Source organism: Cololabis saira, chromosome 3 (genome assembly GCF_033807715.1).
Source record: "Cololabis saira isolate AMF1-May2022 chromosome 3, fColSai1.1, whole genome shotgun sequence".
Lineage (NCBI taxonomy): Eukaryota > Metazoa > Chordata > Actinopteri > Beloniformes > Belonidae > Cololabis > Cololabis saira.
In genome coordinates this window covers 21,759,160-21,774,073 of record NC_084589.1, presented here as the reverse complement: position 1 = coordinate 21,774,073, position 14,914 = coordinate 21,759,160, and the positions used below count along the sequence as shown (strand labels likewise).

Below are 14,914 nucleotides of genomic sequence, written 5' to 3'. Positions count from 1 at the left end.
TTTCTACACTGCTGCTAACATACTGTAGGCTCCAGACAGCGAACAGCCTGTTTGGACACTGCCTAAATTAATCGTATTATTTTTTCTACAGCAATATGGGTTGTTGCATGAAAATGAATCGTGGATCAGTTAAGTGGATCATCTATATGCTCCTCTAAAATATTTTCTGCAGTATTGAGGGGGACTTAAGTACTTAATCACCAAATAGCGATACCATTGTTTAAATTTAGAATAAAGAAATTAGGGTGTTCATTGATAGGCCAGATGTATTGTTGGGTACAATTGATTGCGATAATTGGTTGTTTTTTTTATATTGATATTGCGCATGTTAATATTGTGATGACTATACATTTTCAGGATTTGATTTTGTGCAGCTTTACCAAAATCATTTACATTTATCAAACCCCTCCACATCACATGTGATGAGCTAATTTATTCCAATATATGGTTGCATACAGCTTTTTACCCAATATTGTATAATTACTACTAGAGGTGTCAAATTACCGTGTTAATTGCGATTAATTAGTTACAGGCATATTTAGCGCATTATGTTTTTTAATCGTTTAGTCTATTTTTTAATCTCTAATTTTACTTTTTCTGTTTGCGAGTTGCCTTTATTTTGAAATCTGTGTTTGTGCTTGAGTTGTTGTGGGTGGAAAACAACGGTCAGTCCCACCTTGAAGTGGACACTGATTAGCTGTCCCTGTGTGTGGACGTGGTTAGCTCTGCTGGTAGACTCCCATTGTAGCTGGACAGGCATGAGGGGGGGGGGGGGGTAAGTAGCGGAAAAGAGAGATACCTAACATTACTACCTAAGGCTTGGCCTGTTTGGCTGAGTTCTGGCAACTCAAATAAGCTTAGACTAGCATCCTTATACTTGAAACATATGCAAATAAAGGCGATGCATAGAGACTGACAGTGTTCACTATGCATAGCTGGCACTAATTAGAAAACAAGGTAAAGGATTTTGCGACGACTGATTGGAGCGAAAACACTCACAGCCGAGATTAACTGCCAACATAAAACTGGGGAACATTTTTACGTATCAACACAAATGTAGCGGCAAATTGAAGTGTCTGGTAAACAACTTTCATCCTTTTTTTTTAAGTCCTTATGAAATCAAGGAGGAGTTATTGCAATCTCTTTCACTATGGAAATTTGAGGTTGTTTTGGTCTCCTATAAAATCAGTTTAGTCAAGTCATTTGTGGATTGGTCTGTAGAGAGTCTAAAATCGCAGAATACATCAAAATTAGTGGAGAAAAATTAAACAAAACCAAAATGTGACAAAAATCTGGAGGAATTTAGTCTGCAACGACCACCAATTTGTTCAAAATTACACAGAAGGAAAAAGAAGACTGTGCATTTCAATAGATTGAGAAACAAAAAAAAACATTCTTGTATCAAAAAAGTCAAAGTCAAACTAGACTGAACAAAAAAAAACAATCTTAACATCAGTCACAAAACCTTGGCAGCAACTGACTTTGCCTTGGGATCTCACTAAATTACGCTGTAATTATTTAAGTAAAAAATGACCGCTGACGCCCGACTCACCCACTGATCCTCCAGAGGGATCAGAGGAGGGAGAGTGTTTGTAATAATGGATGATCTGGATCTCTCTCCATGTGTTCTGAGAAGATGGCATTCCCGGGCAGCGCTGGCCTCGGATCCCAGCCCTCTTCTTCTAGATGATGAGACTTTTGCAGAGGGAGTATGCAGGCTTCATTTACTGAAGCAGCGGGGAATAATATAGTGCCAGCGTTTGGATGTGTCAGGTCCCATATCTCTGGCTGTTCTATTAGAAATAGACCCCGGTGCGGGGACAATTAACCTCTGCCCTCAGCAGCAGATCTGAGCAGTAACAGCCCAGCACGGGGAAATAAATCAAACCTGGAGGGAGCAAGCTGCGCCTCCCTCCCCTCAGGTCTGGCTGCTGCTATCACCCAGTGGACCGAGCTTATATGTTCTGCTCCAGTGTAATGTTAAAGGTGGGCTGTAGGCAAGGGCATTGTGAGAGCGTGCTTGTTCTGTATTTCATCTTCCTTGACCAACTTTATCCTTTAAGGGCAAAAATTGGTCTTTTAGGTATTAATCAGTAGGATGGGCTGCAGTGCAGCGGTGTGAGCAGGTAGTTCAAGGCAAAAGTATGTTAAGTGGAGTTCCAGGTGGCTGCTAGTGTGGCTTGAGATACCACTCCCCCCACGACTGCCGAATAGTTTTTGAATAGTTAAGGCTTTTATATACTTTTTTGTTTAAAAAGTTGTGTTGGCATGTTATCAGAGGTGGACAGAGCACTCAACCCCAGTACTTGAGTAAGAGTACAAATACTACTGGTCAAAATTTACTCCGTTACAAGTAAAAGTAGCTCAGTCAAAATATTACTCGAGTAAGAGTAGAAAAGTACTTGCTTTTAAAGGTACTTAAGTATCCAAAAGTAAATGCTTTTAAATTTACTTTAAGTAAGAGTAAGAGTAAATTTCTTATTTTCCACATCAGTAAATTACTATATTTTTTCTAAATTAATTGTTGCGGCTGTGTCTTGACAAACGCAGGCTACTTTGGCGGTATCGTTTTGAGGATGCTTGACATATTTCCGCTTTACGTACATCCCAGTGGAGAGCGTGCACTGTGATAGGTCTCCTCCTTTGACAAAAACAGCTTGTGTCCAATAGGATTTTAGGGAAGAAGAAAAAAGAGCAGACCTGAAAGTAGAAATTTACTCGAATAAAAGTAAAAATATTTGTCTTGGAAATGTATTCAAGTAAGAGTAATAAGTACCAAAGAAATCTAATACTCAAGTAAAGTACAAATCCTCTGGATATGTACTTAAGTACAGTACTCAAGTAAATTTACTCTGTTACTGTCCACCACTGCATGCTATCTAAGTGGCCCTCACACAGCTAGTGGCATGTAGTCTGCTAAACTGGTCCAACATTGTTCTGTATTTCTTTTGGCTGTCTGGTTCAACAAACACCCAATTAAAAGAAAAACAACAAAAACAGCTTTCTGGTTCCGGGTCTGGGTGCGTTCAGAAGAAGGGCATGGTGCTGGCCCCAGATGAGCTCTCACAAACACAGATGCATGTTTCTCACAAGAAGCACACTTTAATATCCGCGAAAGATATGAGGAATCTCGAGTCAAAATCCAATCTAAAAGAAAAATATATTTGAAGAGCCGAAACTGGAAAGTGTCAGAAACGCAGCCCCTGAATGCCTGTATCTGCTTATGTATTCATAGACTTATAACATGAAGGCTGATCACTGCACAGAAAGGCATGAGTAGATCCGACTCTAAATGATAGTTGTGTACATCCTTGTGCAGGTAAAGGGTTCCCAAGAAGATATCGTGCCATCGTACACTAATACAATAACTTAAGATTTAATTTCAACATTTGTCTGTGTGCTAAACTCATGTTGAAAAGCCAAATGGAGCGTCAGAGACTGGAGCTGCTGAACATAGGAGTACTATGAAATTGAAAAACATGAGTCATCCAGGAGCAGCACATTTTGCTGGATTTTATCATCCCATTTCCTTTCTCAAGATATATCAGAATTGTGAGGATTTATCTCTCTACAAGAGACGGCTATTTGGACGTCTTAGTCGTCTCCAAAACCCTTTTACCAGGTAGCCTGAATATAGACTTTGATTTGAAAGCTTTATCAAAATGTACCTGTCTTAACTTGACATTTAGGACAAATGTCATTATCCTGCTTATTTAATGGTGATGTTTTAAATTTTTCTATGAGAAAACAACCCATGGGGATGTACGCTTTACATGTATGACAATGTTTGATGAAAACATATTTTATGATTTTTTTTTATGATGTTCCTTCACTCTAATGGTTAACCTCTTACAATATGTGACTACTGGCCGGCTTTTACAACATATCGATACCTTTTGTCTTATGCACACTGATCTTTAAGAAGGCATCAAGTCCAAAACATAGATCTGTAAAGTAAAATGCTTAAAGAGAGTGTTTTACATTTTCTTTGTGTCTTTTTTTCTTTCTTTCTTTTTTCTGTCTTTACCTTGTCACTGGTGTCCTTAACATGATGAATTTTTAAATATTACCTTTCCAAAAAGCTGAAACCTTTTAAAATGTGTTACAGGGTTTTCAGAGCAAGTAAAGAAAACAGGGGCGGCCGTATAGACCTCATGTTTCAGTTAATTTTAGCTGTCAACGGATGACAGTAGGGCTGCAATTAACAACTATTTTAATCTATCAATGATTGAAATGATTAATTGACTAATTGGATTATGAATACACAATAACTTAAAGCACTTTATTTAGTTATTAGGCTTTAAAAATAGCCTGTATGTATGTATATATATATATATATATATATATATATATATATATATATATATATATATATATATATATATATATATATATATATATATATATATATATATATGCATTGCCAAGCAAGGTCTGTCCTACAGATGTTACAGGTAGTCATGCTCCAATACTTCTGAAGATTTTGGACATGAGTTTATTGTACCATCCGCCATAACTAACAATTCACAGCGTGAAATGATGATATAACCAACTAATAATGGATTATTAAATTTGTTGGAGTTTTCCATCTGGCACTGGCACACTGTTGCGTACTCCTCACATGTTCAAGTTTGCTCTTATGTGTGACCGAGCATGTGCATGTGTGGACCTCACTTGTTCCGTATCACACACTCGTTCACCTCGGCGACCCTCAACCCACCCCCTTCATGATATAATCTGTTAGGCCGATTATGTCGACCAGTGGATGCAGCACCAGTAAGAAGTGAACATCATTCTTGATGCTTGGCGCCCGGAGTCAAACATGAAACCTGTCAACTCTCTAACCCACATGGGTTATGAGTCATATAGTGCAGTACAGATTCCTGGTTATCCTAGGAATCATGTTCTTTCAAGTAGATATCAATTTAAATTAATCATGAAATTGCGAGTCTGACAGTTTAAAGAGGGATGCGCAGCAGATACAAGTCTGTGATCCACTGTTGAATACACAAGCTGATACTGTCAGTGAAGTACAGAAAAAAGGACAAAAGAGCAGAAAGAAAGATCCAAATGGGTTCAGATAAATCCCAAAACACACAATTAGTTTCTTTCAAAAGTCCAGGAGCAAGTATGAGGAAACCAACAAGGAGTGGTTTAGAAACTTCAATACAAAGAGTTTGAGGAGAGCAGTGACCACCGGAGGCATTTATACTTGAGTGCTCGTGAGCTGATCGATCTCAGGTGTGGCAGAAAACTGGAGGGGAAACCAAGGTGCAAACTGTCTTTCATCTACAGTACAATGAATTATCAAGAGTTTTCAAATATTCTTTTCAAAGCGTTGATGAAAGCAGTACGTGGCTTCTTTTATTAATTCACTGGTGCCATCCAAAACACGAAGCCACTGAAAAACTTTGTTGAAATGTTATTAAACACATCAAACCAATCCAGCACTCTCGAAAATGGGTTAATGACTTTAACCTTTTGTAAGCTAAATAGTATTCGATTTGAAAAAAAAAAAAACAAACTCCCCCAGTTTCTAATGTAGCTGGCTGTGTTTTTGACCTGCACATTGTCATATTGAGAGCATTTGTTTAATGGCAGTTTGGTGAAAAGAACGAGCAGCTGTAAAGTCGCAGACCGCGGGGGTCACCTTCAGTACCTGTCGTGATTATTCCCATAATTAGTATGCCACATCTCATGCTGTCCTGCTCTAATTATTACCAACACCGGCTCTGTTCTCATGACTGAGCTGTTCGAACTGCCCACTACTAAACTGTAATTCTCACCCTGATGGACTAATGTGAAATATGGCAGCAGATGCAGAGAAAATGACGGAAGCACATTAATTTGGACCCGAGGGCCATTAAAGCCGGTGCAATTCAATATCATTCCAAAAAAAAGAAAAGGAAAAAAGACTTTTGCTTTTTGGTGCGACAGATAGCAGGTTTTGAGGTGTTATTATAATCATTATATGCACTGGAGTGCCCGCTCTTTACAAATGTTGCAATCATCCGTATATGCCTTTGTGAATGTGCATTAGATATGTATTATTTTCGGTGGTAATTGTCCTCAGATGCAGGGGCAATTATTGCTTTTTCTGCCAGACTCTGTTTTCTCTGGTGCGAGGGTGAGGGAATTAAAGGTGGTTGCTTGATCTGTTGTTTATTTGAGAGAAATTGGGAGCATGTGGACAAGTTTGATTTGTTGCCGTTTTTTAACACAGACTGTAAACAACATGCTGGGTTGGCCTGCTGGAATTCTGTCTGACCACTCACAGCTGGCTGAATGTTAAGTCTTACAGGAGATTTGAAACATCAGGTTGGACAGTTTATTTGATCATCATCATTTCAAGATGATTGTTTGGCAACCCCATGAAAGCTCATCACAAAATAATTCACATTGCTGTTAGAGCATTTTCCTTCCCCCAGAGGTGGAGAAAATGAGAGCCACAGGTTGTCGTAAGTGGTTACTTTAAGACCACAATTAATTTTTCCCAGTTGGTCGGAATTGCTGCAGCGTTGAGCCACATCAGACTTGTGGTCAACATTCATATAAACAGCTAACAGAGGTTTTCTGGTCTGAGAGTAGCAAGGTGGTCAGTGTGGCTTTAGAACACATTTCATTACAGCTGGCAGTTATGGCTGTCCGACTGGTTCAATCGCACATTAAATGCTTGAGGAAGATGTCTTGACTGTGAATCAATCAACTGCTTCAGAGGAGAAAATAAAACAATTGATTTATTGTCTGCAAATGTTGGATGTGTATACGGCTCCTATATACCTGTCCTGCACTCTCCAAAGCACATCCGGTTCTGGTTCCTCTCGCTTCTACGTACATCATTGTTCAGAGACAGCCTGGATCTGATCTCCCACCACTCCAGCAAACACTAAAATCCTCTACGCTGTCACATCCAGCTGGTCTCCAGCAGTCAGGTGAAGAGGAGATGGAGGGATTGATCCAGAATAAGGTTGTCAGTGGTGTCAGCTTTGTAAGATTGTACAAGATCTTTCCAACTTCAGCGTGAGCCAGGAGAAGGTTTCAGGGCTGTTGAAGCAATCCTGCTTTGTTCCAGGACCTAAAACTCTCATTTATCACAGTTGAAAGACCTTAGACCAGTGGCCTTGGCATCTGGCATCATAAGATTTCCTGAAATGACCGTTAGTGGCCCACCTAAATAAACAATTTGTCTACCGCCATGGGGTTGGCGTTGAGGATGCCATCACCTAACTGCTTCAGGCAGCCCGCTCTCATGCGGCAGGTAGCTCTGGGAAGATCATGCTCTCCGATTTCTTCGATGCTTTTAACATAATCGAGCCTGCAAACAAATGTGCATCCTTCCATTGTTTATTGCATCATTGATTGCCTGATTAAGAACAGACCAATGTTTGTGAGACTGAAGGTTTCTGTGTGGGTCTGAGTTGGGGGTCAACAGCACAGAGGCACCACAAACCAAGTAGACAACACTACACATCCTCTACAGTTCAGATTGCTTTAACAACAGTGTCTTCGTTGGGGGGATTCTTCAGATTCACCGCGATAGAAACTGTTATAGATCTATTATCGTCCACAGCTGTAAACCTCTACAATTACTCTTTGAAGTGACTTTTACAAAACTTTTACAATAACTGAAGATATCAAATCCCGTTGGGGATTAATAAAGTGTTATTAAATTCAACTGCATTGTGTTTTAATTGATAAATGAAAGAAGGCTGATTGGAAGTGTAAAAATAGGTCATATTAAAGGAGCATGAGGCAAGAATAAGAAATGAGACTCATTAGCGCCACTACGACCGTCTGGGTTCTTGCAGCCAACAGCGAAGCCGGCACGGGTGCGCCGTTCAAATCAAGCTCTAAATATGACTTACAATGTTATCTTACCTGGTCAATAGGAAATGAGCCATGTCACCATCTGTTTTCAGTCCCAATTCAAGTTGAAGCTGCCTCCATGACTCAAACGTGTATCCAATGTTTACTTGTGCGCCGCAGAGAACGCGCATGCAGCGTCATGTGACTTCACATCCGCAGGACAGCGCGGGAAATTCCGGTCCGGAATTGCAGCACATTTTGCAGCACACAGCCTGTTCAAGGCAACGGAGAGATACACTAGAGGAAACATTCTTTTTGGTTTGGAACGCTTCATCTGACATTATTACTAGAAAACATAAAACGTATACGAATTTTTTTCATAAATCCTGCCTCAATCCTGCCTCATGCTGCTTTAACTGGTAACGTGCGCAGCACTTGTGATGGCTGCATGAAACGCTCCAGTCTGTTGTGGCTCGACTTTTTCTGACATTATCTCCATAAATTGAACTCTTCTTTCACAGCAGGAAGACTTGAATGACATTGTGGTCTTCAGAATTAAACAGCCCATGGAAATAAGCTGTTTTAATAAAAATAGTAAATACATTTGGTTTGAGTGTTTTATAGTGAATTAGAAGAGTAAATTTGTGGGTTTTGTAACCCTCTTTAACTTGTGTAAGTCTCAGCCTTGGCGCAAAATCTCATTTTCAAACTTTTCGCTTCCCTTAGCTGCCGGCTGCTCGTTTGAAGAGGATTCAGACCCTAATCTGTGTGACTTCACCCAAGGGGAGGAGGATGACTTTGATTGGATGTTGTTTCGGACGTACGCTTCACCTTCTGCCAGCTCTGACCTCCTAAAGGGTGAGTACTATTCTGATCCTCTGCTCCTCTGTCCTCTCTAGTCAATTTGTCTGCTAGTAAGCATTGATTATGGATAACTGGGCTTATCTGAGACTGACACACAGCCAATAAGAGTTTGAGCAGCACAGGATAGAAAGCTTTTTTTTTTTAAAGCCCTGACAGTAGTTTTGGTTTTGTTGAAATGTTCAAGAACTCTAATTAACATACATATATTTCACAGTACAAAAGAGGGAAACTATACAGGTCTCCCGCTCTTTGCATCAGCGCGCTCCCGCCCGGTTTCATCTGTGTCCTGCTCACCCCAACGATGACTCTCTGTTAACTAGCACCGTGCTACAATCATTCCCTCTATTGGTTGATGACATGCATAGTTTATGAGGCACTCTTCCTTCTCTGCATTAATAAATAGATGAAGGGGTATGAAAAAAAGAAGATAAGGCTGCCGTTCAAGTTTCTTGGCAGAAATATCAGCAGCTGCAATGGGATTTCTGCTTAAGTGCTTTTACTGAACACTTGCAAAATGATGAGGGACTCAGTGCCCCTCGGGTGCAGCCAGTCGACCAGTTTATCGTATGGTAATGAAAACTGAACAAATCCATGACCAAAAAGAGAAGTGCATGTAAATGTTTAGTGAGGAGATGGCGAGCGAGAACACGTATTCTCTGTGGTGGTATGATTTCTACAAATGTTCAGGAGAGGATAGACATGATTCGATGGCAGAAGAGACAGTGAGAGGGGCAGATAATGTGATCAATAAGCTTAGAGGAACAGATGGAAAGATGACAAGGGGATGTAATCTAACTAGAGTTAAATACAGGCCTCAGGGGAACATTCGGCCCCTTTTTAAATCTATCACCTCAAGTATCCTTTGCCGATCGTCAAAACCGTACCGCAGGAGTAAATGGTCCTTCTTTTTTAAAGCTTACTCCTTGGGATTTTGATTTAAAGCGCACACATTCCTTCTTGTCTGCAGGTGTCTGTCCAAATATAATCCTGAGCTCAGTAAATCCAACATTTAATTCAAAACCAGCCTTTCACCTTCACATCATCAGCATTCAGAGTGAGAATGTGCCTGCAGCCACCGGCCCATTCACGGCAGGCGATGAGATAATTAATACTTTTCCCTTTGGGTTTAATTAAAACTGGCTGTCATGGCCTTTACAACAATCCAGGATGAGCACAGGTGGAATGATGCAGGTACTGTAATCGACACGTGACAAGGTCCTGAGCTTCAACCACCGATCAATCACCTGTGAGTATCAGGAGACAATTTTGCTTAAATTTATTAACCGCTCATCCTTCAGTCTTGCAACAGAAGCGGTGGAGGAGTACTCTTATTAGCAAGCTCATTGTTGTCCCCGTGTGGTTACAGCAGTATTTCCTTATTATGTAGACACAACATTTTCACTGTTAATTAAGATGGAAAACTTGCTGCTGATTCAGGCACAGGAAGTTTTTGTCTTTTCCCCTTCTTTTCAACTTAATCCCCCGTGAGTTGACTCCTAACCATGTATCACGTCAGGCAACCAAGGTAGGGGAGGGGGATAACAAGAGTTTATGAGATAAGGCTATTTATATTGGACCGGTATTAACTTTGTGGGGCTGAGAAATTGGTGTCGAGGGAAGATTAGTAAACACAGCTGAGATAGCAGCAGCTTGTGACTCCCAGGAGAAATTAGAGCCTACCGCTCCCATGAAAGAGAAAGTGGTGTTGAAAAGGAAAGGAAGATAGACTGCAGTGAGATCTTAATAAGAATGGCACATTTTTATCACAGCCTGCTTTATTTTGAATTGGATGGAAGCAGTCTGTTTGATATTGATAATCTTCAGTTCTCTTGCTGTTTTTGATGAACGAGTCAGCCATGTAGGACGATGACCTTGTAAGCGAAGTACGTGTTTGCATGTTAAGCATACTTTGTGTTTTGAAAGGATAAAGTCATTAACACTGAAAGGTATGGATCTGCCACAATATCTATTACCCTGTAGTATATAAGGTTGGCCTTAATAGGGAAGAAAATCTATACGACCATGGCCACCCCAATTATGCTATTTATGTGACACACGGAGGATCCACTGGGCAGCCAGAAGAGACTGTTTGCTTCAGGGCTGGTGGATACCCGGGCTTCACAATGCCAATGCCCTCATCCTCGTATTTATAAAACCTGTTTTTCTGAGAGATGCTGCATCAGCAGTGGGAGCTTTCAGCCGTGTACACAGCGGAGCAGCATCACCGGGCTTTCTCTCTCTGTCTCTCTCTGCATTGGACAAACATATTTTTATTATTATTATTATCAAATTAAACTGGTGTTTGCGTTTGCAGGATTGGTTTCACTTCATAAGTGCTAAATGCATAAGATTTTTTTTTTACATTTTCTAAAATTCCTGTGGTCCTAACCTCATCACAAACTTTAGAAATCATTAGAATTTAACTATAAGTTAAAGTGGGTATTAAAATGAACACAGCGTGCTTCACCTGTTTTTTCAGATTTATCCAAAGTGCTGCAATGGTGAATTTTTAACTTAGACGTCATCATAAGATGGTATGGCTGTTTTGACACAGTTAATCATAACATACGGATCGACAGATTGGAGCTGCGGAGCGCTGATAAGAGTCTTCCATAACAATAACAGGAACCTTTGTCACGGTGGTGCATTACAAACACACAGAAAATACACATGTTTAACAACGGAGCGGTTAAGCCGCCACCAAGCAAACCAGGAAGTGGAAACTTGTCCTTTGTCTGTGAATCCTTGTGTTGTTAATTCTCACCACGCTGCATTCAGACTACAGTATCACATGCCAACCAAGTACACATCTAACGCCGTCTGGGTTGTTACTGACAGACAATGTGACATTGTGCTGTGCACCAGTCGGTGGAAAAACAAACATGTCAGCCTCCAGTAAACCAACAGCACTGTTCCACTTACCTGATAGTGTTAAATACTGTGATGTTTCCAGAAGCTGCTCCTCCTGGAAGCAGAGTAACTTCACTGAAACCTGGCACGCAGCCCAGTTGGTAATGTGCTTTTAACAGTTTGGACCAAGAATTGTCTCTGCACCAATTTTTTAAACAAACTGTATTAAATAGAGTCAACAATGCATCTTTCTAGAAGGGGGAGGGCTTGGCTGGTAATTCTATATTAGTTTTTGTACAAATCTATCATCCAGGCAGAACTTTAACACATTATAACAGAAAGTATGATTATTGGTTTATTAGAATTAATTACACAGTCATGCAATTAATGTCACATGGAAATATTGACTCCCCTCAACTTACATACATTGTCACCCTAATTGTCATCTAATACTAGACCGAGGGTTGTCTTAACTTTGGAAAGATTTTAGGTTTATCAAATATGTAGCTGACTGTGTTATCTTTGAGTATATGACGTCCATGAAATAACATCATGTTGATGCAACAGGTTGCACTTCAAAATGATTGATTTCCGACTAGCTCGATGTTCCAGCTTGCAGGTGAGATGCGCCCTGTCCCTCACAGGACCACATTTAAGGAAATTTGGCAACAACCGTGCATGCTCACTCTCCTTCCCTGGTTTTTGGACCATGAGAGGAGGCCAGAGTACCCAGAGAAAAACCCACACACATGGAGCATGCATGTTATTTGTACGTATTGATCTCTGAACTTCCTCTCTGCAGTGATGGTGGTCAGGTGATGGTAATGATATGCAACACGTTCCTCATTATTAACCTAGAGAACTTGAAGGAGCCTCAGTGGTCTTTGAGCCCCTTATTTTATATTATTAAATAAATGAATGCATGAATATACAAACAAATGTCCACGTATTTCATAAATTGCTTAGACGGAACCTGATAAGTAATTGCCTGGCCCGATGTTCATAAATAATTCATAAATAATTCAATCTGACTGTAAACTATCCTTTATTTGAATTTTTTTTTTATTTAACCAATTATGCTGCATAGTAAATACATGTGACATTTAAATCAAATACTACTACTATTGCTACTCCTACTGCTACTACTACTGAAAATTCATAGAAAATATAGAGGCATATAGAGGCATGATGAGCTTTAGTTGTTGATGGACTTTTTGCCTCCACAGACCTTCGGTTCATGCTTCAGAAGAGATGGCCAGCTGCAATTCGCTTCAAATAATGGATATATTTTCTTTTATTGAGCGATGGAGGTAAAGAGGAATGGAAATAAATATTTAAAGAAAATCTCTGCAAAGTGGCAACTGAGTGGAACTCTCCATGTCTGCCACATTTTCAAAGTAAACCCTTTTGAGGGTTTGAAGGTAGAGAGCCTAAACTTTAAATGCTTAAAGGGGACCTATTATGAAAAACACGTTTTTTCTTGTTTTAACATATATAAAGTGGTCTCCCCTCACCCTGCCAGCACAGGGGAGACAAAATACCATGAATTTCTGCAAGCTCTCTGACCCCCGCCGGACAGAGTCCCCCAGTGTCACGTGGTTTTTTTTGAGCCGATTAAAATCTGCTCCCGTCGTTACGTAACGACAGGAGCAGATTTCCATAGGTTCAGCCTCCGCTGCTGAAACCACGCCGACAACCAGCTCTCTCCGCAGGCTGGAGCGGTTCTTCCTTCAGCCAGTCGGACGCAGCGCCGCGGCGGAGCGGATCCGGGTTAAATCATCCAGGTTCCCGGGTGGTTTGGGAGCTGGGTCCTCGGGGGTCTGTCCCAGGTCGGACCAGCTTCACCCTCCGAGATTTTCAGACAAATCTGTCGGTTTGATCCCCGGTAACGGGCGATGCGCAGAGGATGCGCTCCGGAGGCAATCTGTGTGCCCGCCGTGGGGTTGCGGCGCCCGTCGCGCAGCATCTGCCGGGCAGATCCGGCTGAAATTCCGCTGGTCGGTCCCCGGGAGTCCCTGCTACCAGTCCAGGCCGGTTCCTGCGGTCCCGGCCGGTCGGAACCGGTCAGATTCCCCGGTTAAAGCCGCGGTGATGCGCGCTGCTCCAGCCTACTTCCTGGTTTCCAAAGCGGGGTTTCCGACTAAATTGTCCAGGTTCCCGGCCGCTTTGGGAGCAGGGATTTCTGGGGTACGTCCCAGGCTGGACCAGCTTCACCCTCCGAGATTAACAGCGAAATCTGTCGGTTTGATCACCGGTAACGGGCGATGCGCCCCGGAGCCATGCTGGGCGCCCGGCGTGGCTCCGGGGCCAGCGTTCAGCATCCGCCGGGCAGATCCGGCTGAAATAGTGCATAAATGTTATTTATATACAACTCATATTTTATTTTTTTAACAATAAAGTTGCCATTTGTGAAAATTCAGTGTTGTGACTTCTTTACAGGCTCAGGCTGCTCTGGCGGAGCAGGTTTATGCTCCTCCCCTGCTACACGTCATTCAGGGAGCCAATCAGAACAGAGCCTCATTATCATACCCCCCCCTTCCCTTAGAATGAGGCACAGAAAAAGTGGTTAGAAGCGGTAAAACTAGTGACAGGGCCCACAGGGTGGATTTCTGATTTATGTAGAAAAAACAAGCTTTAGATTGTTTTTAAGACATTCAAGGCCTGTTTAAAATATACATTAAATGCCATAATATGTCCCCTTTAAGTCTGAGCAGACGGTCTTGTTCGTTGCTCTATACCTCAGCTGCCGGTGTATTTTGGATGTGCTGGTCTTTTTGCTTACCTTGCAAGAACCCCGTCTCCCCCCCCTCCGTGCCCCAGCACACGTCCTGTGTTGGTCAAGCAGCTGTCGAGATTCCAGCTCTCCTGCTCCTCCGCTTCATACAGTCAGTAGATTAACCGCGTAGCTTAGTCGTATTGGCCTCCAGCACACCTGCTTCCTTCCTGAATTCCATCGGTACTATTGATGGACTGTACTTTAGTTCAAGACCTTAAACTTCAGGAAGATCGAGGCTTACATGAAGCATGGTTTTATGTCTTGTCATGGGGTCAGAACCCAGTTAGTTTTAATGAGCTTATTCATATAAACCCACGTACGGACCTCCATCTATATCCCCAGCGTTCTCCATCAGGGGACTGATGGACAGTTAAATTCTGACCTTTACCGTTTGTCCCATCTCACCCCTGCTTTGCCTCATCCACCCTCCGAAACCAACTACACTTCACCGTGTGTGTCACCGAGTGGCCTGAGATTCATTCATCATTGTCTAGAAGGGATGAGTGTTTTTTCTTTTTTTTGTAGTTAGGTAGACCAAAGGAAATGTATATAGATTTAAAAAAAAATGCTAACACAAGTATTGTTTTAGATATACTTAATTTTATGCATATGAATTTG

At 41.5% G+C, this 14,914-nt stretch overlaps 1 protein-coding gene across 4 annotated transcripts in view; it reads left to right on the top strand.

Moving 5' to 3' along the window:
* Nucleotides 1–14,914, top strand: part of LOC133427993 (receptor-type tyrosine-protein phosphatase U) — a 204,346-nt gene that overhangs the window by 60,411 nt on the left and 129,021 nt on the right. For all 4 annotated transcript variants that reach the window (XM_061716517.1, XM_061716516.1, XM_061716515.1 and 1 more), the window contains exon 2: nt 8,533–8,664. In XM_061716517.1, coding sequence (XP_061572501.1) covers nt 8,533–8,664 — 132 coding nt within the window. The remainder of the gene's footprint in view (nt 1–8,532; nt 8,665–14,914) is intronic.